Raw genomic sequence first — 23601 nt, forward strand, 5'->3', positions numbered from 1 at the left:
ACCGCCTTTTGGAAGTAATGCATTCGGCCATTTGTAAATGTTTTTCCTTCTCAATCTGTGTCATAGGAAAAAAAAAAATAAAAATACCGGTTTCTCTCTTCGCCCTCCCTCTAACAAAAACCTTTACATCGAAGATTAAATGCCGTATTTTATGTTTTCGTCTATAGATTTCCCAAGAATTTTTCTGTGTAGTAAGTTGTTTTAAGCTTCAAAACGAATTTCAGTTTCTTTTTACATCAATGCATTTATACACCATCTTATTTATAACGCTGACCAGAAGCCTTGGAGAGAAAGACATAGGATATAGAAAACTTTGACCTTACCTGCTCCCTAATGTGCTTGCAGCCAGAAAAGAAAGGGGGGAAAAAAAGTAATTTCATATTATTCACCATTTTGCCAGGGACAGTCGTCTCTCTACCTCATAGGAGCAGCCGCACTGGGTCAGATGTCTGTACACATTTGATACATATAAACAGTATTATCATTAACTTAGAGTTTTGAGCGTTTTTTTCCCCCCTGATGGGGATCATGAGAGGAACAGCGGGTCAGACAGAAAAAAAAAATTCTCAGCTTTGCTCCCGACACGGCTATGAAAGGACTTAAATTCTTCAGAAGTCACTCAGTCTATAACTCTAGATCCCCTTTGTAAAGGCTAAAGGCAGCGGTCACGAAAAGTTGAACGGGGGTTGCCTTCCCGGCGAGGCCCCTTTACCTGCGCTGTGCTACAAAACTCCTAAAATACTTTTTTTCCCTCCCCTCCCAGCCGTGGCAACTTCTCTTGGTGTCATCTCAGAGCTGTCTCAGATTACATTGTTTGGGATCTGCACTTTCAACACTGTCTTAAGGCCCTGCACTGCCTTTTGAACCGAGATGCAGGCAAAGTACTTTTAGCTCAGCTCGTCATCCCTTGCCTCCCGGTAGGTGCAGTGACACCGCACCGCTCCCGTCCGCTGCTCCCGGGGCCACAGCAGAGCCCGGGGCAAGTCCTGCCGCCCCCGCTCCCCCGCGCCCTTCCTCCCGAGCATCCCTTTTGCTAACAGACTGCTGTGAAACTAACAAAAAAGCCAATAACCCACAGCCCGTTCTGATGTGAAGAAGACTTTTGCTGTTGTTGCTGTTGTGGCCGCAGTAGTGATGTGGTTTTATTAGGGTTGGGATTTTTTTTGGTTTTGTTTTGGATTTGTGTTTCGTTTGGGGTTGTTTTGCTGTTGTTGTTGTTGTTTGGGGAGTTTTTTGGTGTTTTTTTTTTTTTTTCTCTTAATTTTTTTTTTCCACAGCCCGCTGTGCCTCTTCACGCACACTTCATGGAACTTAAGAATGAACTCCTATTTACTGCAGGAAAAAATGCCCTCTGCGATTCTCCTACACTTACAAGCAGTGCCAGGCGCAGGGGAGTGGGAGGGAATAGCCATTCTTCACTAGATCCTTTTATCTCTCAAAATATGGGGTGCCCATGGTCTAGCGTGGATAAAGCAGTTGTATTGGGAAACGTGCATCTCTTCCATCATTTCAGATTTGAATCATGCTGCCCCTCCCCTTTGCCATCCCATTATCCAAGTTCTGCATTGATTACCGGGAGACTGGAAATCAGCATATTGGAAGAAGCAGGAGTTTAGACGGAGGAACATATTTTAATTTCAGTTTTAAAAAGCTATACAGTAACTAAGTTCTCATGAGTGTTCTCATGGCAGACGGGAGACTGAACTGTATTTACACCCCTCCCTCCAAATATCTTCATCCTAACCAAGACATAACTAGTTTACTAAAAAAAAAATAAAACATGATAAAAGTCAGTATCACAATGTAATTAAAAAACGGTATAAAATTGTTAAAGAGCAGTTTGTTTGCATTTCTCCTGATTGATATGTAAATACAGTTTGAACTGTGTTTGCTCGGTCTCTAGTGCTTAATAAAGAGATGAATTCACCTTTCTGTGGAACAAGTAAACAGACTTTAAACTAAGCCGACATCAGACAAAGTGGAAACGAGTTTATTTAATCGAAACTAAATCTAGTTTAAGAAAGATAAGTCAGTGTACATAATAATCCATTACAGTAATTACACCCACCACCAAATATGTATTTATGAGGTTGTCGAGACACAATAAAATTACTTTATTTCCCCCGAAGTCTATAATGAAAAGTCTCTGACTGAATCCCTATCAAACATGCTAACACCAATATTCGGGGGCGGGGGCTGTGATATTTCTCGGCTGTATTAATGCCTTTCGGTGCTACTCACTTTTGAACGTTCCTGGGTTTGAAAGAAAGCACATTAATTACATATGAAGGGGAAATGTCGACTTAACCGGAGCACTTTCCCCTCGGTCTGGCATATAAACTCCAGGAGAAGCTAACCCTAATTTAAAAAATAAAAAAAGTCCTTAAAGTTAATCTTACTCTCGCTTCCTCCGGGGAAGCTCTGCTCCAGGGACCAGGAATCCCCCAACATTTCCTTCTTTTAGCAGAAATAACAGTACTAAGCTCCAGACACTCTGCCGCCCCCCACCCATCCCCCCGCCATGCTTAACACGATGCTACAGATCTGAAATTAATATTCCTCATAGAAGAACCACCAAAAAAAAAAAAAAAATTGAATAATCTTTGGGTTAGTTAAGAATGTCGCTGTATAAATCAGGACATAACCTAAAGAATGAAAAGTCTCGAAATTCCTGTTGACACACGTGATGTCCTCCAGTTAGAAATAAGGGGGAGGGGGTCAGAAAGAATCCGATACTTTTTTTTTCTTCCATGTACTTCCCTTTTTCTCCATCCAGACTAGCACTTGGTGTCCGACTAACACCAGCTATCTTGTATAAATAAAGAACTGGAGCTTTCGAAAGCTGCTACTTAAATTGGAGGTTGGGTTGTTTCCATCTCAGGCAACCTGTTTTCTTTCACTTCAAAAATATGATTATTTCGTAACACCTCTGTAATTCAGTGCTGTTTCAATGGCTGCGATCGCTTTCTATGGATTTGGGGAAAAAAACGAAACCGAGCAGCAGACGCAAAGGAAAACACGCTTTTAGAGTGGGGATACTTCTTATTTTGTTATACTCACAAAAGGGATATTTGGGACCTGAAAAATAGAGAATTTCAGGGATTTAGGACTCGTCAGATATGAGCTGCTTAGCTCCATATGCTTTATATATTTACAGAACAGTTAACATCTATCTGCCTTGTATTACCGACAATATTTACCTTCCTACCAAACGCCCCTGTGTGTCTCAGCCCGGCGCGCACCTTTGCGCAGCCACCCACGTGCGCGCACGCACTTTCTCCTCATCTCCTTCTTTACGAACTTCCCAAATGGCTACACAGAATAACCCCCAACAAACAAACAAACAAACAAACAAACAAACAACCCCCCCTTAGAAAATCGACACGAAGAAGAACACCCAAACCAGCCAACCGAAGCCCATCTGAGTTGCAGCGAGCCGCAGCCTGCGGCTGATCTCCGCCTGGGTAGCGGGGTGGGCTGGGCAAGGGAACCTGCGTGGCCGTGTGCGGGCGTGAGGGGTTGGATATGTAGAAAATCAAATATATGGATATGTAGAAAATTAAACACAGCCTGATAAAGAAAGTTAATTCAAACTACATGTTGTACACAATAAACTATCTTTTTATTTTGATTATAAATAAGGTGACTGTACTTCCCTTAAAATACAAGTACATAGGAAAACCTGGTAGAAATTATCTTTCTTTTTTTTTTTTTTTTTTTCTTACAAGGTATTAAAACTGGACACTTTAAATCGGACTCACGTTCTATACTGACAGCAGGTTCTTCGTTATTTTAGTTTTTTTTCTAATGGCGTTAGACTTTTACCTTCTTTCTCCTCCGTGCCTTTGGCATTTGAATTTCTAGTTCCGGAATACTTTGCTTTCTCTAGCAAGAAGTCTCTGAGGTGCCCCCCGCCCCCACCCTCATCCCCCAAAAAATAATCGGGCTAATGAATTTGGACTCGATTCCTTCGCTCTCGAGTTCGTGAATCCCACGCGTTTGCTTGTCCTGTTTGCACGCTGAGAACTGATCCTGTATCCCGTTAACCCTCTGGCGCAGCTCCCCTTTGGGAACAGGGTCTGGGCCCTGGGAGGGGCAGGGGCCTTCCGGGATCTGGCAACATCCCGGGTTGTTTTTCCACCAAGAAAAAAAAAAGGGGGGGGGGGGGGGGCGGATAAGGGGAAAAAAAAAGGAGAGAGATTCAAGGAAAGGAGCGTCGGGAGGGGAAACCAAAGGGGGAAATAAAAAAGAATATTTGTAATGTGTATAATTTATTAGAAGCTTCTTAGGAACTATATTTAAGCCAAATATCTACATAAGTTACAACAGGAAAAGGCGGCGTGCGCAAATAACAAACTGCCAGAGGATTTACGACGGGGTGATCAGTGTCCATAAAAAAGGTGGGGGTTGGTTTGGTTGATTGTATTTTTTTCCTTTTCTTTTTACAACAAAATATACAGGCTACTAAAAACTATGGGTTTAGTCCAACTTTTGACAGCATTATACAGCTACAGGTTCACATCAAACGTAAGGAGGAAAATAAAAGCCAAGCCTTTGATGACTCCACGTCTCCATCCGCTGGCCCTGGCGGCGGGCTGGGAGAGACTGGGGAGGGGGAAGCTGCTTCTTGTGTCTGGGTGACGCGAATGCGTTTTTTTGGGGGGAAAACCACCCCATTCCCCAAAATCTCTGTATTTACATGCAAGTCCTAGACGCTGGCAAAGTGTACATCTGATATCCAAGTCTTCAGACCATGCCTAAAGATGGTCCCCTTTCTGCAGACTGCTCCATGGTTATTAGTCTGAATATTTTTATACACCCCGTAGGACAACTTTGGGGGAGAAAAAACATAAAGACCCAAAACCATCAACAGTAACAATAAAACGGAACAAAAAAGTGTCTCTCTCTCCTAGAGGTCCGCAGAGACCACTCAGTACAACGGGGGAAAGGGAGAAGCGCATTAAAAAAAAAAAAAAAAAAAAAAAAAAAAAAACAAAAAAAAAGAAAAAAAAAGAAAAAAAAGCACACAGTAGTTTGGAGAGGACAGAGATTTGTGTAACTGGGAAAATTTGTTGGGTTTGTTTTTTGTTGTTTTTTTTTTTCTTTTTTCTTTTTGCCTTTTTTTTTTTTTTCTTTTTCTTTGTTTAATCCTTTTACCAGGTCCTACCGTATAGCAAGGTGGAGCAAGACATGGCAGTGCCATAGTCAGAAGTAGAAGAGTTTAGGTGAGACAAACTGGAGACTTGGCTCTGCAGAGAGGAAGGGCTGGCCGAGTGCTGTCCCATGTCTGGAGACTGCCCCGCACTGTTTGTCTGATGGCTCTGATGCTGTCCGAGGCTGTTGCCATTGGTAGCCACTGTGATCGTTGTAGCTGCCTGCTGCTGATGGCTCTGGATAGCTGCTGTGGGTGTGTTGGAGCCTGCTTGGCAGGGCTTGCCATCCTTCACAAGCACTGGCACCGCCACCCTTCTGGGAGACTGCTGCTGCTGGCAGGAGCCGTTCTCCTGTTGCATCTGCTGCTGCGCAGCCTTGTCTTTGGCCTGGCGTTTCATCTTGTAGCGGTGATTCTGGAACCAGATTTTGACCTGAGTCGGGGTGAGATGTATCATGCTGGCTAAATGTTCCCTCTCCGGGGCGGAGAGGTATTTTTGTTGCTTGAAACGTCTCTCCAGCTCGTAAACCTGGGCCTGCGAAAAAAGGACCCTCCGTTTCCTCCGCGGCGTGCTCTGGAGCGGGGCCATGCTCTTGCTCACGTCTCCCAGGGAGCCGAGGCTGCCCATGCCTCCCATGTTCATGCCCGAGGACGGCGCCATGAAGCGGGAGACTGCAAGGGAGAAGGCGGCACGTTTTAGGCGGCTCGGCTTGGCCCGGCCCGGCCCGAGTGGGGCCCCGCGCTCCGGCAGCCCCCGCCGCCGCCTGCCCCCAGCGGAGCTCCGCAGCCCCCCGGCAGCCCAGCCCCAGTTCTGCACAACGACTCACGTCCCTGGGGCGAGCGGCGGCCCCCTTCTCGCCCGGCCCGGCCCCGGTGAACGAGGGCGACCGCTCGCCCCTCGTCCTGCCCGGGGGGACAGCCGAGAAAGTACCGAATGTGACAGCCGCTGCGGCCGCGGACAGCGGCTCCGCCGGCGCCGGCCGAAGAGGACTCTGCCGCTCCCCCGCCGCTCCCCGGGACGCGGCCCCGGCGCCTCCGGCTTCCCCCCTCGGCCGCCCGGAGCCGGGCTGCTCGCGGGCGGACGGGCACCGCCGGCTCCCTCTGGGCCCCCGGGCCGCGACGCTCCCGCCCCGCTGGACGGGGAGAGCCGGGCTCCCGCTCCCCGCCACCGCGGGGCTTCCAACCCCCCAGCCCCGCAAAAGCAGCCGCGGGAGGCTGACGTGCAACCAGCCGGGCTGGAAAGACCGGGCACGATCCTCGGGCAGGAGGAGGAATTTGGGGTTGGGGGGCGCGTCTGGGTTTGAGACCGACTTTTGCCCTGTCGCGGACCCCCCCGTGCCTTCTGCCCGCGATGTGCCGGGCGGATGCGCGGCAAGCCCCCTTCGGCCACCCAGCCCCGGGCTGACTTACTTGAGGAAAAGCGGGGATCCGGGTTGGTGCCGTACCATCCTGTCGCCGAAGCGCTGTTCCTCATGGTGTCCTGGTAAGGCGGCAGCTCGCTCATGTTGCCCAGGTTCCCATTGCAATAGCCCCCCATCGTAGCATGGGAGAGCTGGGGGACCCCTGCCGCTGTCATATGGTAGGCGGCAGTCACTGTTCCGTTGTGGCCCATGGGGTGCTGCTGCATGGCCGGCTGAGAAACCTGAGACTGTCTGTAGGCTGACAGGGGAGCCCCCAAGTTACTGGCCTCCATGCCCACTTTCTTGTAGCTTTCCTCCAAAGGACTCAAGATGTCAGACACTGAGAAAGGAGTCGTATGCTTTGGGCTCATCGACATGATTCGGCGGCTGGGGAAAAAAAAAAAAAAAAAAAAAAAAAGGAAGGGGAGGCAAATCTTTTTTTTTTTTTTTTTTTTTTTTTTTTTTTTTTTTTGCCAAATATTCTGGTGTTGCCTTAACGCCGATCTTGTTGGATGTACACGTAACCGAGTGGACGAAGTCCGCCTTAATTGGATTGAGTGGAGGCTCAGGGCTGCCTTTCGTTTGTTTTAGCCAGACGCCAGGTTTTAGGCTGCCACCAGAGGCGGGGCATAGGCACTAAAGCAACAAGACAATAGAAGCCTACATCTTGCCCAAGATAATTAGCTTACATGCTGATGACAAGGTAAACACCTTTAAGTTTTACTTGTCAGAAATTTTTTTTATGTCTTTAGGAAAAAAAAAAAAAAAAAAGAAGAGAGAGACAGAAAGGACGGGAGAGAGAGGGAAAAAAGAAAGACCCCGTGAGCACAACTCTTTTTTTTTTTTTCCTCGGGGGTGGCAATATAGTGGATGGGAAATGGAAAGCAAAGCAAAAAGACCACCATTTGACTGGGTGAAAGGATTTAAAAACAGCTCCCGGGTGGCAAGGCTGTCAGCCCAGCCTTTGTGAGAGCTGGGGAAACGGGGTGGAATGCCAGTAAGCCAAAGGACAGAATCTCCCTCTTCCCCCACCAAGTTTGGTCCGGAAGGAACCCCGCCGCCGGGAGGACAACTCTCGGGAGGGCAGAGCTTTCTCTCCGGGCCACAGCTCCCTGTGCCCCGCACTCCCCGCACTGGCTTATCAGATACCCCGGCAGGCTGGGGCTGAACAAGCGCTTGGGATTTCGCATCTCGGAAACACTACGTCTCCTAAGACACCCAGTGCAGGGATCTTTTCTCTCCCTGAACCCATAAATTCCTTCCAACTAGGGATTTTTTTTTTTTTTTTTTTAAATATCTCCGAGAGGGTGGAAGACACAAGTTCGCAAAATCAAGCAGTAATTTAATTGCCTGGGGCGAGAGACCGATGAAAAATAGGTTAGCGCAAAATGTCGCTTGTTATTCTCAGAGGCAAAGACTCTCACAGTCTCTCGTGGTCCCTCTGAAGCTGAAGCTGCTTTCTAAGGTTATTTATACAGCACGGGAGCTGGATGGAGAAGACCTCTCCGGTCATCTGCCATACGACCTTGCCAATGAATTCCCTGTAGTTTCCAATAAACTGCAATTTCTGGCACTTTCGGATCTGTTCTCGGATCCGGTGTGAAAACAAAAGCGATCCATTCACAGCCACACGCACACGTACAGGCAGCCAGTAGCTAATGTCACTCGGGTCTTTGAAGAAATCTTCCAGCACCTAGTGTCTCCAAAGCTTATATTTCGGGGTGATCCGGGCAGAGGAGAGAAACCTCCCCCGAGTATTTCACACCCCGGCCTACGGCCCTGGCAACCACAATTTAATACAGCGATTACCTGAATATTAAGAAAATTACAGCGAAGGTACAGTTAACCCTGGGACTTTGAAGTGTCAAGTAACTATTTAGTAATTGCACTTGTAAATATGTTTGTGCTCGGCTGGTTCGTGCTTAAAAATGCAAAAGTGCACTTGCTACCCGGGAATAACTAAATATCTTTGTCTAAAGTGGCAGCATAAATAGCCGGTCGCTTTGTGGCTGTGCTTGATATTAGTACATAAGGATCATTTTGCTTCAATTGGGAGGCTCTCATTCACTAGGCAAGAAACCGTTTAGGAGAAAGTAGGTTCCCGTATGAGAGTTAACATCCTTCAAGTGTAAGCCTCAGTCTTGATTACACTTTAGAGCTCTGCAAGAGGTGAGCTTTTCCACACAAATATAATCGGGGGAACTTTCCTTCAATCAGGCCTCCAGCTCTCTTACATCATCTCAGCTGCTTCTTTCGGCACCAGCTCCCTCAAGGCTGAATATCCCGAGGTGGGCTGGTTGTGAGTCTGCTGGGTCACCAAAGGCAGAGAAGGATGACTTTTGGGATAGACAGGCGTTTGATTTTTACCTCTTCTTTTTCCTCTTTTCTTTTAAAACCTTTCAATCTTGTCTTTCCAGATCTCTGGAACATTTCTTTCCCCCTCCCCTCCCCCCGCACCTCTCCCCCCCCCCCCCCCCGTTTTTTCCCCTTTCTGCGCGTATTTTTGATTACGGTCTTTGGTTTTGTTCCTACACCGAGAGAGACTCGACCTTGCCTTAGTGGTTTGATTGTTTGGGGTTTGTGGTTGTGGTTGGTTTTTTTTCACCCCGAATTTCTCAGACACTCCACCCCCATGCCTCTTTCGCGAACCTTTAAAAGAAGGGGGTGGATTGAAGGGAAAAAAAAAAATAAATACTGCAGAATCCACCAAAACTACGGCTTGGTCGGCTCTCATCAGAGACGAAAGGCGGCAAGTGACCGCGCAATTTGTGGGGCAGGAGCCGTTCCCATCCACAGAGCGGGGCAGCTGGGTAGGCCCCAGCAGCGGCTCCGGGAGCCGAGACTCCCCGCTGCCCTGCGCCCGCCCCGGAGCGACCCTTTGGCCGCCGGCTGTGCCTGCCAGAGCTAATTTAACCTCTCGCTCGAATGAGCGCAGGTTAAATCGCCTCGGAAACATCGCTCGGTCAGGTTATCCCGAGCGAGTCGGGCCTTGGCTCTGCACGGGGTCTGCTAGAGGGAAGCTAATGCGAGAGCGCTTCGTTCACCTGCGCTGGGAAGCGGGTGAAACTCTCCTGCGCACGTCTGACCGCTGAGTTAGGAGCACACCGGAGCTCGTACAGGCACAGCTACCTCTAGCTACTTTTCAGCCTGGCTAGATCGACGCGGTGTGAAGGAAACAGGTCAGCCTCTGCACCTGCTTTCCCGGCCCAAGTGAGCGATAACGGGGCGAGTCACACCACGGACAAGGGGCGAGAAAACTTCTTCTCTGGTGCCGTGTCCCTTCACTCTCTCTTTTCTTTCAAACCCTCCACAGGAGTTTCGTCTGCCAGAGATGGCTGCTCCCAGCTTCCGGGGAGGCCGGCCGTCCCGACAGAATCCTGCCTAGGCTGCCTTTAAAAGCTATATATTCGTTTACCTGGTGATGCTGCTTAGTAAAACACTCGAGTTAAAAAGAAATGCTAAGGAGGAGAGCAAGGAAGATGAGATGCGTTCTGCCTGGTGGAAGCATTTTCATGAGAAAGGCACGGTTTTCACCCCGTGTTTGCAGAAATGCGGCTACACGGACGTCCCTTCAATAGCTTCTGACCCCACACAATCCTTTTGATAACACTCGAGAGGTGGAAGAATGGGAGACTTTGTCAATCAAATGGTGCCAATCCCAATGGAAACGGTGCCACCAAGACCGCAGAGCGTTTCCTCATCAACTGGATTGCGGGGGCTGGGAACTCAAGGATCAGCTTTTGAAAGTGCGCACAGGGCTCTCCAAAGACAACAATGTCTTTTTTATACGAGCTGCTGTGCCTCCCCAAGGGGAATTAAATATGTTCGGCCAGGCAGAGCTCGGAGGGCTCGGAGGGCAGAGGGTAAGGGTCCCACGCAAACCGCACGCAAATTCTTTCTCAACAAGAAAGATGCTTTCTAGGTGTAACTTTTTGATACGAAGCGATGAGGTGCTCCGTGCTCCCTCTGGGTCAGTTCAGGGGTGCACGTCTGGCTGCACCCCCTGCCCAGCGCTGCCGTCCCCGCTCCCAGTGCCGAGGAGGCGGCCCTGCCCGCTGCCCTGCCCGCGGCCCTACAGCCCGGGAGCAGCCGCTCACAGAGAGCTCCGAGCTGGAGGTGGCAAGAGCAGATCCGTGACAGAGCTCTTTCTTCGCTTCTGGTCACCCGTATAACTCTAACACACCCATAGAGAGATGTAAATGACCACCTGGAAAAAAAGGCACCGCCGAGGCAGCTTGCCTCAACTCTCCCCTCTCGACCCACCCTGAGCGAGCTCATAGAAACTTCATCTGGTTGCTTGTGCGTGTCGGGGTAATACACCCTCTGTGTCCCCGCGCTCCGCAGAACGGAAGATGTGCCCAGCACACCTACGCCGGGAGCGGAGGTTTCCGTACTCATCGTGTAGGGCGGACTTGTGACTCTGGCGGCCGCGGGCAGGGCGCTGGGAGCCTCTCCCCGCCTGGAAAGCACATGCTTGGGCGTGTAAGAAGGCAGGAGTCCTCCCAGAGACGCACCCTGCGAGCGCTACCTAGGCACGGAGCGCTCTGGGTGTCTGTGTGGGGAAACGCCTGTTGTGGCTCACGGGGACAATTCCTCGCCGTGGGAAAGCCCCCCTGCCCTGCTTATCTCGTTAGGGTGGGAGAAACCCCTCAACACACCGGTCGAAACCTCTCCCCCTGGCGTGGGAACCTAAGGCAACCAGCGAGACCACCAAAGGCTAAAGCGAAAATCCTCACCCCTCCGCAGAGCACGCACAGTTGCTCCTCCAGCTGCCCAGGGCGCGGAGCATCTCGCAGCTGGGGGTTCTCGGGGCCCCTTCGCCACCGGTCCCTGGCGGCCCCGCTCGCAAAGCTCTGTGCGAGCGAGGGCAGCGGTGTTGCCTCCGCTCAGCTCTTTCCCTCCTTCCACAGTTGCTGGAGGACGGCCGAGCCCTCCTGCCCTAGTCCTCGACACCCTCCCCGTCCTTTCCTTCTCCGGGCCGTTCCCGGCCGAGAGGGCCAGGGTGGGGCCAGGTACGGGGTGCCAGGGCAGGGCTCCCGGAGCCGAGGCGGCGGGCGGAGGGCAGCCGTGCCAGGGCGGGGGCGGCGGGGCCCGGGGCACGCCTCGGCCCGCCAGCCTCACCGCGCCCCTCCGCGGCTGCCCGGCGCCGGGACCCGCGGGAAAGGGCTCTTTGGAGGCACCCCGGGAGTCTCGGGTGGATAGCAGCAGCACTCGCCCCGCTGTGTGAACTGCTGTTTGCCCGCCTGGTCCGATATCATCAGCACTTAATATAAGCCCTCCGCATCTGGCTTTCTTAGTGCCAGTAGACTGTCACTGCCGCAACGGTGTCACTACACACATACAAGACTTACTGTTGCCCTGAAGCACTTTTGATACAACCAAGACAGAGATGATTATGCGGAGGATTACTTGAAGGTGGCTGTTGAGACAATTTGCAAAAGTTAGCCTGTAGAGATAGTTAAAAATATAAGCAAGTTTTATTTAGATATAGAAAGTTTTAATCGGTATGTACCTACAAACAGAATCCCGACGGGATCTATTTATCTGCTTTTGGGTGTAGCTATTAGTATATTACATTAGCTGTCTTAGGAGTTACGCGCTTTTGTGTGTGTTCCCAGACATGCCTACACACACACGTACGAGCGTGGGGGTGCATACCTCCGGCAGTGGTTATGCGTGAGTATATATTTACGCATACATTCACAGTCCTCAACCCTGTCGTCTCTTAAGTGTTTCAAAAAGGAACTCAGCTTTTAAGTGGGTCACCTCGCCGCCCTCCCTTCCCCTTCCCTCGCCCAGGCCTGCGGCCGCGCCGGCGCCGGGAAAAGGGGTTCTCGGCTCCCGGGTGGGGTTGGACGCGGAGGCGACGGACACGGACGTGCCTGTGGGTGCAGAGCGGAGGGGCGGGCGGGGGGTGGCCCCCGGCAGTTTGATTTACCGCAGACCTTTTCTGTTCCAGCGTGGCTGGCGGCGGCGGGCGGCGCGGGGCTCTTTGCTCACTGCCCCCCGGTGCGGTCTCGAAGCCCTCCCGGTGCCTCCGGACCGCAGCCGAGGGCCCCGGGGAGCTGCAGCCTGCCCTGTGCGTGCTGCGGGGCGGGGGCTGCGCGTCCTCCCGCGTCCTCCCGCATCCTCCCGCATCCTCCCGCACCTCCCGCGCCCTCGGGGCTGCGCGGACGGCGCACAGGGCCGAGCCCGGGGGCGCTCCCCCGCGCCTGCCCAGAGTGCCGGGAGTACGCGCTGCTGGACAGGCGACCTTTCCCCCTCGACCTTACCCTGAGGGTAACCAAAGCTCCCTTTTATTTTCAATGTCACTTCGGAGTTTGCCTTTTGTTCCCCGCTACCTCTCGCTTCCAGGGATACGGGCGGCTCCCCGCTGGCTCGGGGAAGGGCTAGCGGTTGCAAAGATATCTCATTTAAAAGCTACAATGGAGTCCTTTCGACCAGCCCGTGTGGTGCCCGAGCTTTATTTTCGTGCCGGGGGAGAACGGAATTGTTTGTTTTGCTTTTGTTTTCACAGCAAAACTCGAGGGCGAGTTACAGGAGGGCTCATAGGAGCCCCGGCCCTTCCTCGTTGCCCGTGGGTGCCCAGCAGAGCCACCCAGCCGAGGGCCTACGCATCTGGTACAGGACCACGGCAGTTCGGGAACCGGCGCAAACGGAGCGGCTTCAGGCGGATCTGTCCGCGGATGCCCTGCTGACACTGATTTCGGAATGACCGAGCCCTCTGCTCATCGCCCCCAAATTCTTTTCTGCCTCTCCTCTGCTCCTCCGTCTGCGCCTTGACCTGAGCTCCCGCAGTGGCTTTAATTCTGAAGGAAGTCGCCACCTGTCCCTTTGTGCCCTTGGCTTTTTTGTCTGGGCAGGGGCCAGCGGTGCAAGGTGGGCGCTGCAGGCGGTGCCAGCTTGCGGAGGGACGCCCCGGGGCCGGAGCCCGCGCTCCGCCGGGGCGGAGGGAGCAGCGGCAGCCTCCCTCCGCTGGCCGCCGGGGAAAGCGCAGCGCCGGGCCCGGGCCGACAGGGCTGGCGCTCACCTGGGCCTGTAGACTTGCTGCTGTTGCTGTTGAAATTTCACCCTAGCCAAGGCAAAATCATATAAATGAGGAAACAGAAGGGGAATTTGCTCAGTTGCCTTTGGGGATTAATTGGACCCGTTTCCACTGTGTGTTTCTCCAAATTTAGGGGGAAGGATTAGCTTCTTTGGATGCTGCTGCTGCAGCTCTTCCTCAACACCTTCCCATAGAGGTAGCTCTGCCTCTGAGCAAGATTCTTCCCCCTCGCTGGGGAAAGTGAAATTTGCCTGTTTCTGCATCAAGAGGAGCTGTTTAATGATGTGTGCCTGTTTTACAGCAACACAGTCAAACACTTTCAGATTGTGCTCTTGCTAGTTGATGGTCATATACACGAAAGATTCTCACTCAAAAACTGCCTGTAGAGAGTGACTCTGCCCCCTCCTCAGCTGCTTCCTACCTTCTGATCTTGTAGACCATGAATCCATGCTATGAGGGCTGCTTTCAGTCCCTGCTCTGCAGAAGCAGCCCACTTGCCCTACACTCTTCTCTGAGTGTGGGAAGCGAAGATGCAAACGCCATCCAGGGCTGAGTAGAGCTGCCATGAATCACTGAGCTGGCCTAGTAGGGCCAGAGTGACCCAGCTACCCACTCAGAGTAGTAGGTGGTTTGTTTATTTGTCACGTGAGCCTTAAAAATCAACATTTCCCATGTCTTAAAAAGCCCAACCAACCAACCAACCAATCAGACAAACAAACAAAAAAACCCCAATCAAAGTTTGTTCTGCCTTGATTTCCTTCTGTTCATTTTCTGGAAGAGAGGACACAGAAATCTCCTAAGCAAAGAGGTCCATTTCAGAAGCCCAAAGGCAAACCTAGGGATGCTTCAGAAGCCCATTTTTAATTTCATGGAAACCAGTGTCTCTGGGAAGATCATGCCCTCAGTCTGGCTAGTACAACTGGTAGGTCTAGTTAAAAGCTGATGTAAAAAGCTGCAGCACAAAGGAAGCCATTTGTAGCTAAACTCAACAATGAACTTTATTGGTCCTGCTACCAAACCCATTAACAAAGCTCTACACTCTGCAGCATTGTTTCTGGGGCTGGGTTTTGTTAAACCAGTTACTGATGTATGTATATGGCCCAGGGTGCTGATTTAACAGGTGCATTCCTCTTGCCAGGAAAGAGTTCAGTTCAGTTACCAGTTTCAGCTAGTTCAGTTTCAAATACCAGTCTTTCAAGCATTTCCTGCTCTAAATAAGGTCTCAAAAGTTTATTGTACAGTGGGAAGGATATATGCATGGCATACATGCCAGGAAAGGCTCTTCTTGAGCCATGAGACCCATGAGAGGAATCTGACAACTCTGACAACAGCTCCCATCATCTCTAATTCCACAGGTCAGGCATCTTGAGGTAGATCAGGTTCCATCAGCAGGACTACCCCACAATACTCCATCTTTCAAAGAGTTTGCTCTAAAAGCAGTGTTTGTGGCTTGCTCAGTCCAGCACCAGCGGCACTTGTATTGTCATATGGAGCAGAGTTCCTGTATTTTATACAAGAAATGCAAAGGGGGGATAGTGAGTTACAACTATTTGCAGCACCAAATTGCTGCTGGGATGAATGGGTATCTGTGTTTTCTGCAACTGCATGCACTCCATATCTTTGCTCTAACATTGTAATTTCCACTCTGCCAAATACATCTGTTTATATGAATGGCACAGTGTAAAATATAGGATGTTTTTCTTGCCAAGGATGGTGAAACAACAGGTTCATCAAAATGCTTCACCTTTTCCTTGTCCCAAGAAGAACCAGTAATCTAGAAAAGAAATGACAAAATTGGAAAGAGAGGTCTCACCCTTGCAGCTATGTGAAGAACAGAACTGCTCCTAAAATGAGCTGGCTCTTACTGCAACCAGCTGATGTCCATGTTTTCCTCTGTTGTGTCCCAGCAGCAACTTCTCTTCCATTTGGTTATCCATTGGCAGGACACTTTGGCTCCCATACTTCTAGGGGATGGATAGCACAGTTCCACTTGCAGCCAAGTGTTTACTGAAAGGTTTCCCAGATTTAAAAAAAGATGGTCTCAGCCTTGCAGAACTTTTCTTCCTGGAGTTTATCAGAAGGAAAGCAGTTCAGCGTGAGGTTCAGTTGGGTTGAAGGTTCAAGAGCTGGGAAGCAAACCCAAAGCTTCTTTGTATTGTAACATAAAAAATGTACCCAACAAATTTCTGAAGGTCCAGAAGTATTTTATCTTTGAATTAGAACAGCACTTTCTATTCAAATAGAAATCCTAAAACATATGCTAAAACAAGTCCCCGCTAGCAGCCCTATTTTCTGTTTTCCTAGATATTAGTCATTATTAGCATTGTAGTACAGAAGAGTCTCCATGTAGCAGGACTATCTTCTAAATTACTTTGGATGATAGACATAATGAAGTTAAAAATTTCACTCATCTTTGCCCTGTCATAAATGAAAGCACATGTTATACTTATTCAAAAAATAGCTAACCATAGAATTAGGTTCAAGTTACATTTTCAGTGTAGAAATGTTTATGCTGAAAAAGCCTGGATACTTTCTTGAAAGTAGTTTAATCATGTAAAATAGTCCATTAATGGATTTTGACTACTATTCAGTTTTTAAAATAATGTCCCTTATAATTAGTTGTTTTATCATTCCTTTATGAGCCTTGCTTATTTTGAATTCCAGGGAAAGAAGACTGCTAAGCTGATATAATGAGATAATATCCTTCACTGGCATAAGTAAGGCTACGAGATGGACTGCTACCCACATTGGTAATTATACATGCTCCATTTCCACAACTGGAAACAGAGTGAATGCTCTACAGCATTTTACTCTCTCTGAATAACATTAACTGAAAAAACCCCAAGTGAGTAACTTGTTTATGTATTAGTGTTGGAGGAAACAACCTGAGCTGGCTGTCCTTGAGTCTATGGAGTCAAACTCATTCAGCAAGCACTTAGCACAGGATGAAGGAGGAAGCCATTTTACCACCTGCACATAAAACTAGTGTGCCAGCTCTGCCATTCTACAGAGGTGCCAGCTTCAGGTTCTGTATATCCTGGGAAGGGACCAGACAGCAGAGAGAGCATCACAGATTTGTCCAGTTGTGTGATACAAGCTTCATAGGTGAGCAAAAGTGACACTTCCATCCCATCTTGTCTGTGTGAGCCCAAAACACTCTGTGAATATCAGAAGTTTTAGGGTGAGAGCCTATTATGACATAAGAGGCAAAGATGTAGCCTGTGGTATTATGGGCAATAGATGGGTCCAAATCACCTTCTAGTAATCTTTTCTGACTAAAGAAGTGATGCAAATCCATCTTTTCTAAATAATGAAGGGATGCAAATCCACGCACTGCCTGTCTGGCCGCACTGACATCACTGATAACACAACTAGCACAGTTTGCTGTTGAGACTGAGAGGCAGAACTTCTGGTTAAAAGTACATGCCCAGTCGGAGCAGGTCAGTGCTGCAGACAAATTAAACCCTCAGTGGAAAATGAAATGGACCCTGTGCCTGCACTGGCTACAAAGTAACTAAAAACATTCTGAGAGGAAAACTGCCATGGTAGTCCAGCAGTTCCTTAGTCCCTCCTTGTGTGACTGCAAGCAGGGCTGCCCACGGTGCCTCAGGAGCGTGTACACTGCCATCATCTGCAGGCAGGGGTCCACCCTGCCATCTGGGACTTGGCTGGAGTGAGAAATAAGGATGTGTTTAAACTCAGTGGGAAGAGTCTCTGGTACTTACAGCACATAAGGCTTGCACTGCAAAACCTATCAAAGAGTATTTGCTTTTCATTATAGAATTTTGGTCCTTTTGCAGTGAAAATACTTAGTTCTGAATGCAGCCTGGAAATATCAAATGGAAATACATATTACATGAAGCAGGGGGTTCCAAACAAATCTTCCTTTGGGTACTGCTTGCTACAGCAGCCCTTGCTGATGGCAGGGACGGCAGCTGAAGCTCCTGGCATTATCTATGGCCAGGGCTCCTGGTAGCAATTGGTGGCTGCCAGCACCGACTTTGTACGAGACCTATGCCTCATTCCACCTCCTGCTCCTCAGTCGCTCATCAACACTCTCCCAGCACCAGGATGACAAGCATCAGCTTCCTCATCTTTCCCATCCACACTGCCTTTCTTCCTCTTCCTCCTATCCCCCTTTCCCAGCTGACCAGCACCTGCAGTGTGCTGGCAAGAGCTGGCTTGGGGGCAGAGGCTGTGTGGCAGCTTGCAGACAGGTGCCAGCCTCACAGCACCTTTCATCGTAACACAGAGCACTGTGAGCACCAGCAGTGTTACACAGGCTGCAGAATCCTCATGCCCAGGGAAATTATGGATTAAAGCAGCCAACCACTTCAGGAAAAAGAAAAAAAAAAGGTGTCTGAAATGTTTGTATGTCTGCAAAATATTGGTTTCTGTAGAAACTTTTCAATGGATTTTGGATGCTCAGCTCTCCATGGCCTGTTGCTTGTAAGACATAATACCTTGCAGGAATGTGCAGCCTCTTCAATTTCTGGGCTTCTGTAAATATTCTTTTTCTGACTGAGTCATTATTTATCCTGCATTTATCAAAAATGGCTAGAAATACCGGACTTTGCCTTTCTCTCAATCTGCATGTCATTCCTTTACAGAGCTTGAAAATATTTTTCCTCTGGCATTTATTGATTTAGCTGTGCTGTATATCCAATTAGACTATTCTGCTGCATTCAGAAATGAGAACAGTTCCACCTCCCTCGCATCCAGCTCCATTTCTCTTCAGTTTCATTTCCCTCAGGGTCACTGTTAGGTGATGATATGCAGTAATGTCCCAGTGAGGTGCTGTTTCCATTAGCTTCCCCCTTCAGAGGTGGTCAGAGGTCTGAATTCTTATATGATTTGTTTTCTTGGCTACTTAGAAGATAAGAATCAGTTCTGATCCCTCTTCTAAATGTACATGCTTCATTTTCTGTACTTCCTCCTTTTCTAACAAGGCAGTGTCTTTCACCTCTGATTTTAAAGCAAGAAGTATGGTTTTGTGCTTGGTGTTTTTTAACCAGCATTCAATACTATTTATATAAAATGGCTATAAAAGGAGGAAGAAATCACACAATGGCAGAATATATCATGCACCTCTATATACACATATTAGGAAGATCACAGAAAATGCTTTCAAACACATCTACACAAAATGCATTGAGAAAGCAAAAAATACCTCTTCCTGCAGAACACAAAGTGTCTTCTGTAGATGAATAAATGTGTAAGCTCCATAACAAATGATGCAGTGTCTTCAGTAGGGATAAACTTTGCTGAATCAAGCATGATCCAGTGTGCTTTGGGGAAAGAAAGGGGATGACAAGCCAAACATAGTAGTTTTCCATTCTTCTTTCAAAAAAGGGTCATTTGGAGGTTTATATTCTGAACTGGTGATGTTTTTCTCATCGTGAAGTTTTGGCATGTGCAATGCCAAGTTGCACTTTACCTTGCAAAGGTGGCTATTTCCCTAAAGTTAGGATTACTTGGTAGCCCTATGTTTACACCTACACACTGTTTGAGGCCCATGGTAGGGCTTTGTGAGAGAAGCTGGAGACAAATGGCTCTGTGCTTCACCACCATGGACCTCGAATAAACTGTTGTGGAAGTAGGTTTGGAGACAAATTAGAACAAGCATCTCAGGGGAATCCATGGCCCAGAAATACAGATGACAAGGTTTGGACATGCAGTGGCTGCTACTGAAAAATCAGAATTATTGCACATCTAGTCAAACCTATAAATAATCATTGTATCTTGGGTGAATTTCAATTACCAGTTGGATTTCTTTCATCTAGTTTTGTTGATCTTTCTATGTTTTCATTGTAAATTTTATTTTCTACATTATGTGATGGGCTGACCCTGTCTGGATGTCAAGTACCCACCAAAGCTGCTTCATCACACCCTTCCTCATGTAGCCAGGGGTGAGAAAAAATACCACAGAAGGCTTTTGGGTTGAGGTAAGGACAGGAAGGGATCACTCACCAGTTATTTTCATGGGTGAAAGAGACTCACCTTGGGGAAATTAACTGAATTTATTACCAAGCAAAACCAAATCAGAATAGGACAATGAGAAATAAAACCAAATCTTAAAAAAACCTACTTTATCCCTACCCCTTCCTCCTTTACAGGTTTAACTTGATTCCCAAGCTCTCTATCTTCTCCCCTCCAGAAGTTCAGAGGGATGGGAATGGAGGTTACAGTCAGTTCATCACTGCAGCTGCTTTCTTCTCAGGGGAAGGACTTCTCACAGGCTTCCTCTGCTCCAGAACACAGTCTATCCCTCAGGACACAGTCCTCCATGAACCGCTCCAAAGTGAGTCCATCACACAGGCTTCGGCTTTTCACAAACTGCCCCAGTGTGGGTCCTCCACTGGGTCACAAGTCCTTCCAGCAACCCTGCTCCAGCATGGGCTACTCTCCACAGCACCACATCTCCTGCCAGAGCCTGGTACAGTGTGGCCTTTCCACAGGATCACAGCCTCCTTTGGGCACCCACCTGCTCAGGTGTGGGGTCCCCAGGGGCTGCAGGTGGATCTCTGTTCCACTGTGAGCCCCATGGGCTGCAGGGGCACATCCTGTCTCACCATGGTCTGCACCAGAGGCTGCAGGGAATCTCTGCTCTGGTGTCTGGAGCACCTCCTGCCCCTCCTTCTTCACTGGCCTTGGTGTCTGCAGAGTTGCTGCTTTCACATATTCTCATTCTGCTCTTCTCTGGCCGCAATTTGCGTCTAACTTTTCTTAATTTTTTTCCCTTCCTTCTTAACCATATCCCAAAGGTGCTCCCACTGTCCCTGGTGGTATTGACCTTGGCCAGTGGTGAGTGTCCCTTGGAGCTGGCTGGCACTGGCTCTGTGGAACAGAGCTGGAGCTTTTGGCAGCTTCTCACAGGAGCTCCCTCTGCAGCCTCCCCCCACTCCCTGCTGCCAAAACCTTACCATGCAAACCCAATAACAGCTATCTATGTTAAACTAAATAAAGAGCCATCAATAGATATTACACTGTAATTAAAAGAGGGCAAGTTTAAAGCTGGACTAAACCATATAATTTTCTGTAGATTTTTTTTCTGAATTGTCATCTTTTTCTCTTGAGCAAATCGAATTTAAACTCGTTAGAGCTGTTTGCCACATTTTTGTCTGCTCTCTAGTGCCTTAGGTGGATATCATTGCCCAGTTGTATTGTTGATTAAAATCTGATGTTATAAAAAATTGAATTTTCTCTCCCAAAATTCTTTTCTGTGTTTCAATACAGAAATGGAGAAAGTCTCAGATGTTAAGGTTTTTTTCAGAGAGAGAGGTTTCACCAGAACTTTGTTGTTTAGATAAATGGTCTGAATTCAGGAGAAGTATAAAATTCATCTGTGGGAGATAAATTTCAGTTTGCAATCATCTCAGATTTAAAAAAAACCAAACAATTGATCTGAACTCTTAAAATAATTCTGAGTAGGTAATAGCCTATATGAAAATCTGATAGTCTGCTTCCTTCTGGGGAGCAGAAAGTTGTGGGAAAAAAAACTCTCAAACTGTACACCTGAACATCAAACATTTGACAGAACTCTGTTCCATCACACAGTCTAAGTAGTTGACACAAATGTTGTCCTCTTGTATAACTAATAATAACTAATAATACAATAACTATATATAATAACTATTAAATATTATTATTAATAAATATATTGATAATATTATTATATAATCTAAATAGAATATAAATATTATATATAATAATATAATAACTATATTTAATAGGCAGGAATCCTGCTCCTTGTATCTTAGAAGCAGCCCTTGTTTCACAAAAGGATGTTCCTGAGTCTTGTGAAGCCACCTCAGATACAGCACCAGAGACTGTCATGCTATCCCAGAACTCAGTACAGAAAATCTAGCACACATGATGTGGATCTTGGGAGTTTTCAAACATATCGTTCTCTCTCTGGTTAAAAATAATTGAATAAAAAGTGGTAGTTTTTTCTTTTTAGCTAATGTTCCCTCCATGCATATTTATCTCCTTTAGTGTTTTTGACAGTATTGTTGACTTTTACTTTAAAAGATGCTATTCCAAAATGCTTGGTCCTCAACTGTGGATCAGAATGCCTTTAGCTTTTTATTCTCTTATTGAAAAACCAAAATCCACCATCACCATATGAAATGCACATCACTTTTTACTTTGTGAACCAAACCATTCTGTACAATCAGTTTTAAACAGAGAATTGTGGAGTACTGTGGATAAGACAATGCACAGATGCAATATAAACCATCATAAAATGTCTGCAAGCTTAAATTTACTCTTAAAGCATCAAATTAACCTGTTTCTTGTTTTCAAGTCAACAGCTCCAGAGATGCATAAATAAGCATCTTCTCTTATATTCTTTATTCCACAGGAAGTGTTTTCTATCAACTTTTACAATGAGTATTATTCTTTGTATACTATAATGTCTCTCATTGTTACTTATCTTAAGGGATAAGTAGCAATGACTTTCAAACCTTCCAGTCTTTAAATGCCAACATAACTGCTACTGGTCTCACAGGTTTGAGAAGGTACAGACCTGGTAGTGACCAGTGGCATAATCATTCTTTTAAATGCAACTCAGTGAAACAAATTTCTTCTCTCTCTGTTTGTCTCTTCCTTTATCTGTTACTTTCTGTTCCTAAGCCTTGTTCTTCCTTCCTTTGTCATCTGCATGCACTGCTGTTCTCTCTCATTTAATTTTTTTTTTTTTTTCCAGACAGCTGAGGAAACCAAGTAATAGTCCAGGAGAAAACAATTTTATAAGTATGAAGTAATCATAGTTGTCAAGTATATTTCTATTTCAAATCCAGTTGCATGTCCACTTGTTGTAGGAAACCTGCAGAACTGATGAACCAGGGAGAAAAGGAATCAAGGAGAAAGTAGCATATATGAGTAAAAGCTGTTTTAGAGGCACAGATTTGTTTTGACTGTTCAGTGAATGCATGAGTTGCTCAAAGGGTGTCTAAATGGTCTGGAAAGTAGAAAGAGATTTCTCTCCAGCCATTTGTGCAGGGGAAGGGGCATCCCAGGAGGTTTCTGTGCTGAGACATGCTGGTAAAACAATGGAGCATGGCAATATGAGTTTGTCTGGCATCCACTCTTCCACAGGGCATCCCCCCCATATCCTCAGTGTACACATGTGATGTACAGCTTTTGGATTGACTCCAGGTGAGGTAGCTGCTATTTGTGTCCATTCACCTGAACTCCAGCTCAGGTCTCCTCAGACAGCCTGGAAAGCTGCTCACAGCTCACTGTCCCTCTCGCACTGCCCGGGAGGCACGTGATGAGGTGAGGGGATGGTGTGGCTGACTCTCAGCCAGCAGCCTGATGGAACACAACTTGTAGCAAACAGGGGCTTCCACAGAGACTTACGGGATAATACTCCTTTTGGCTCTTGTTTGTCAAGGCAAGATTTTCCTGGGGCACTGGGGGAAAATGTACCTTTTCCATTGTCTGAGACAACTCAGTGTGGCTGAAGCTTTCCCTGAGTGTTCAAATAAAAAAAAAAAAAAAACATCTCCAGTATCCACCTACATGATAAAATCCCTGTCAAAGTGATTGTATGAGAGAGGAAGATAGAAGATTCTTACGTTTAAATAACCTATATTCATGTTTCTTTCAAGGTTAGTTTCTAAAGGGTAGGTGCCTGGAATATTACTGCATTGACTTTAGTAGTTACTCCAGGAATGCTTGAGAAAAAAGTAAGAAGTCAGGGACAAGCTATTTTTAACAAAGCAAAGCCTATTGTTATGATTGTTTAGAGCTTTCCAACACAATATATGATCTGTCAGGCAATGTTAATTTTCAGACAGTAAAGGTTTATTGTTTGCAACCTCCTGCTAACTGGGAACTCTGATATTTTCTGGGATTTCCCCTTCTCATCACCTAGTTTTACAACTCTTTTCTTCACTAGCCCAGGCTAGAAAACCCTCCTGAACAACTGCTTCCACCAGCTCTGATGGTCTCTTGTGAGTACCTAATTTAACTGTGTACTTGTACACAAATGATGAAAA

General features: G+C 47.5%; 1 protein-coding gene across 1 annotated transcript; it reads right to left on the reverse strand.

The window, feature by feature from the left end:
- Nucleotides 1-1969: 1969 nt before the first annotated feature.
- On the reverse strand, nucleotides 1970-11506 carry NKX2-1 (NK2 homeobox 1). The gene is made up of 3 exons (XM_058828631.1): nucleotides 11289-11506; nucleotides 6563-6939; nucleotides 1970-5824 (listed from the first exon to the last, which is right to left on the reverse strand). The coding sequence occupies exons 1-3, from the start codon at nucleotides 11339-11341 to the stop codon at nucleotides 5154-5156; spliced, it is 1101 nt and encodes a 366-aa protein (XP_058684614.1). The 5' UTR covers nucleotides 11342-11506; the 3' UTR covers nucleotides 1970-5153.
- Nucleotides 11507-23601: the final 12095 nt, after the last annotated feature.

The sequence above is a fragment of the Poecile atricapillus genome, chromosome 1 (genome assembly GCF_030490865.1).
Source record: "Poecile atricapillus isolate bPoeAtr1 chromosome 1, bPoeAtr1.hap1, whole genome shotgun sequence".
Taxonomy (NCBI): domain Eukaryota; kingdom Metazoa; phylum Chordata; class Aves; order Passeriformes; family Paridae; genus Poecile; species Poecile atricapillus.

Bases quoted from the DNA above. Each gene is read 5' to 3' on its own strand.
- NKX2-1 (XM_058828631.1), bottom strand. From the start codon at position 11,341: ATGCTCCGCGCCCTGGGCAGCTGGAGGAGCAACTGTGCGTGCTCTGCG. The intron at 6,940-11,288 runs GTGAGGATTTTC...TTTTTTCCCCAG, and splicing joins TGTGCGTGCTCTGCGGAGGG to CCGCCGAATCATGTCGATGA. The intron at 5,825-6,562 runs GTAAGTCAGCCC...TCTCCCTTGCAG, and splicing joins GGATCCCCGCTTTTCCTCAA to TCTCCCGCTTCATGGCGCCG.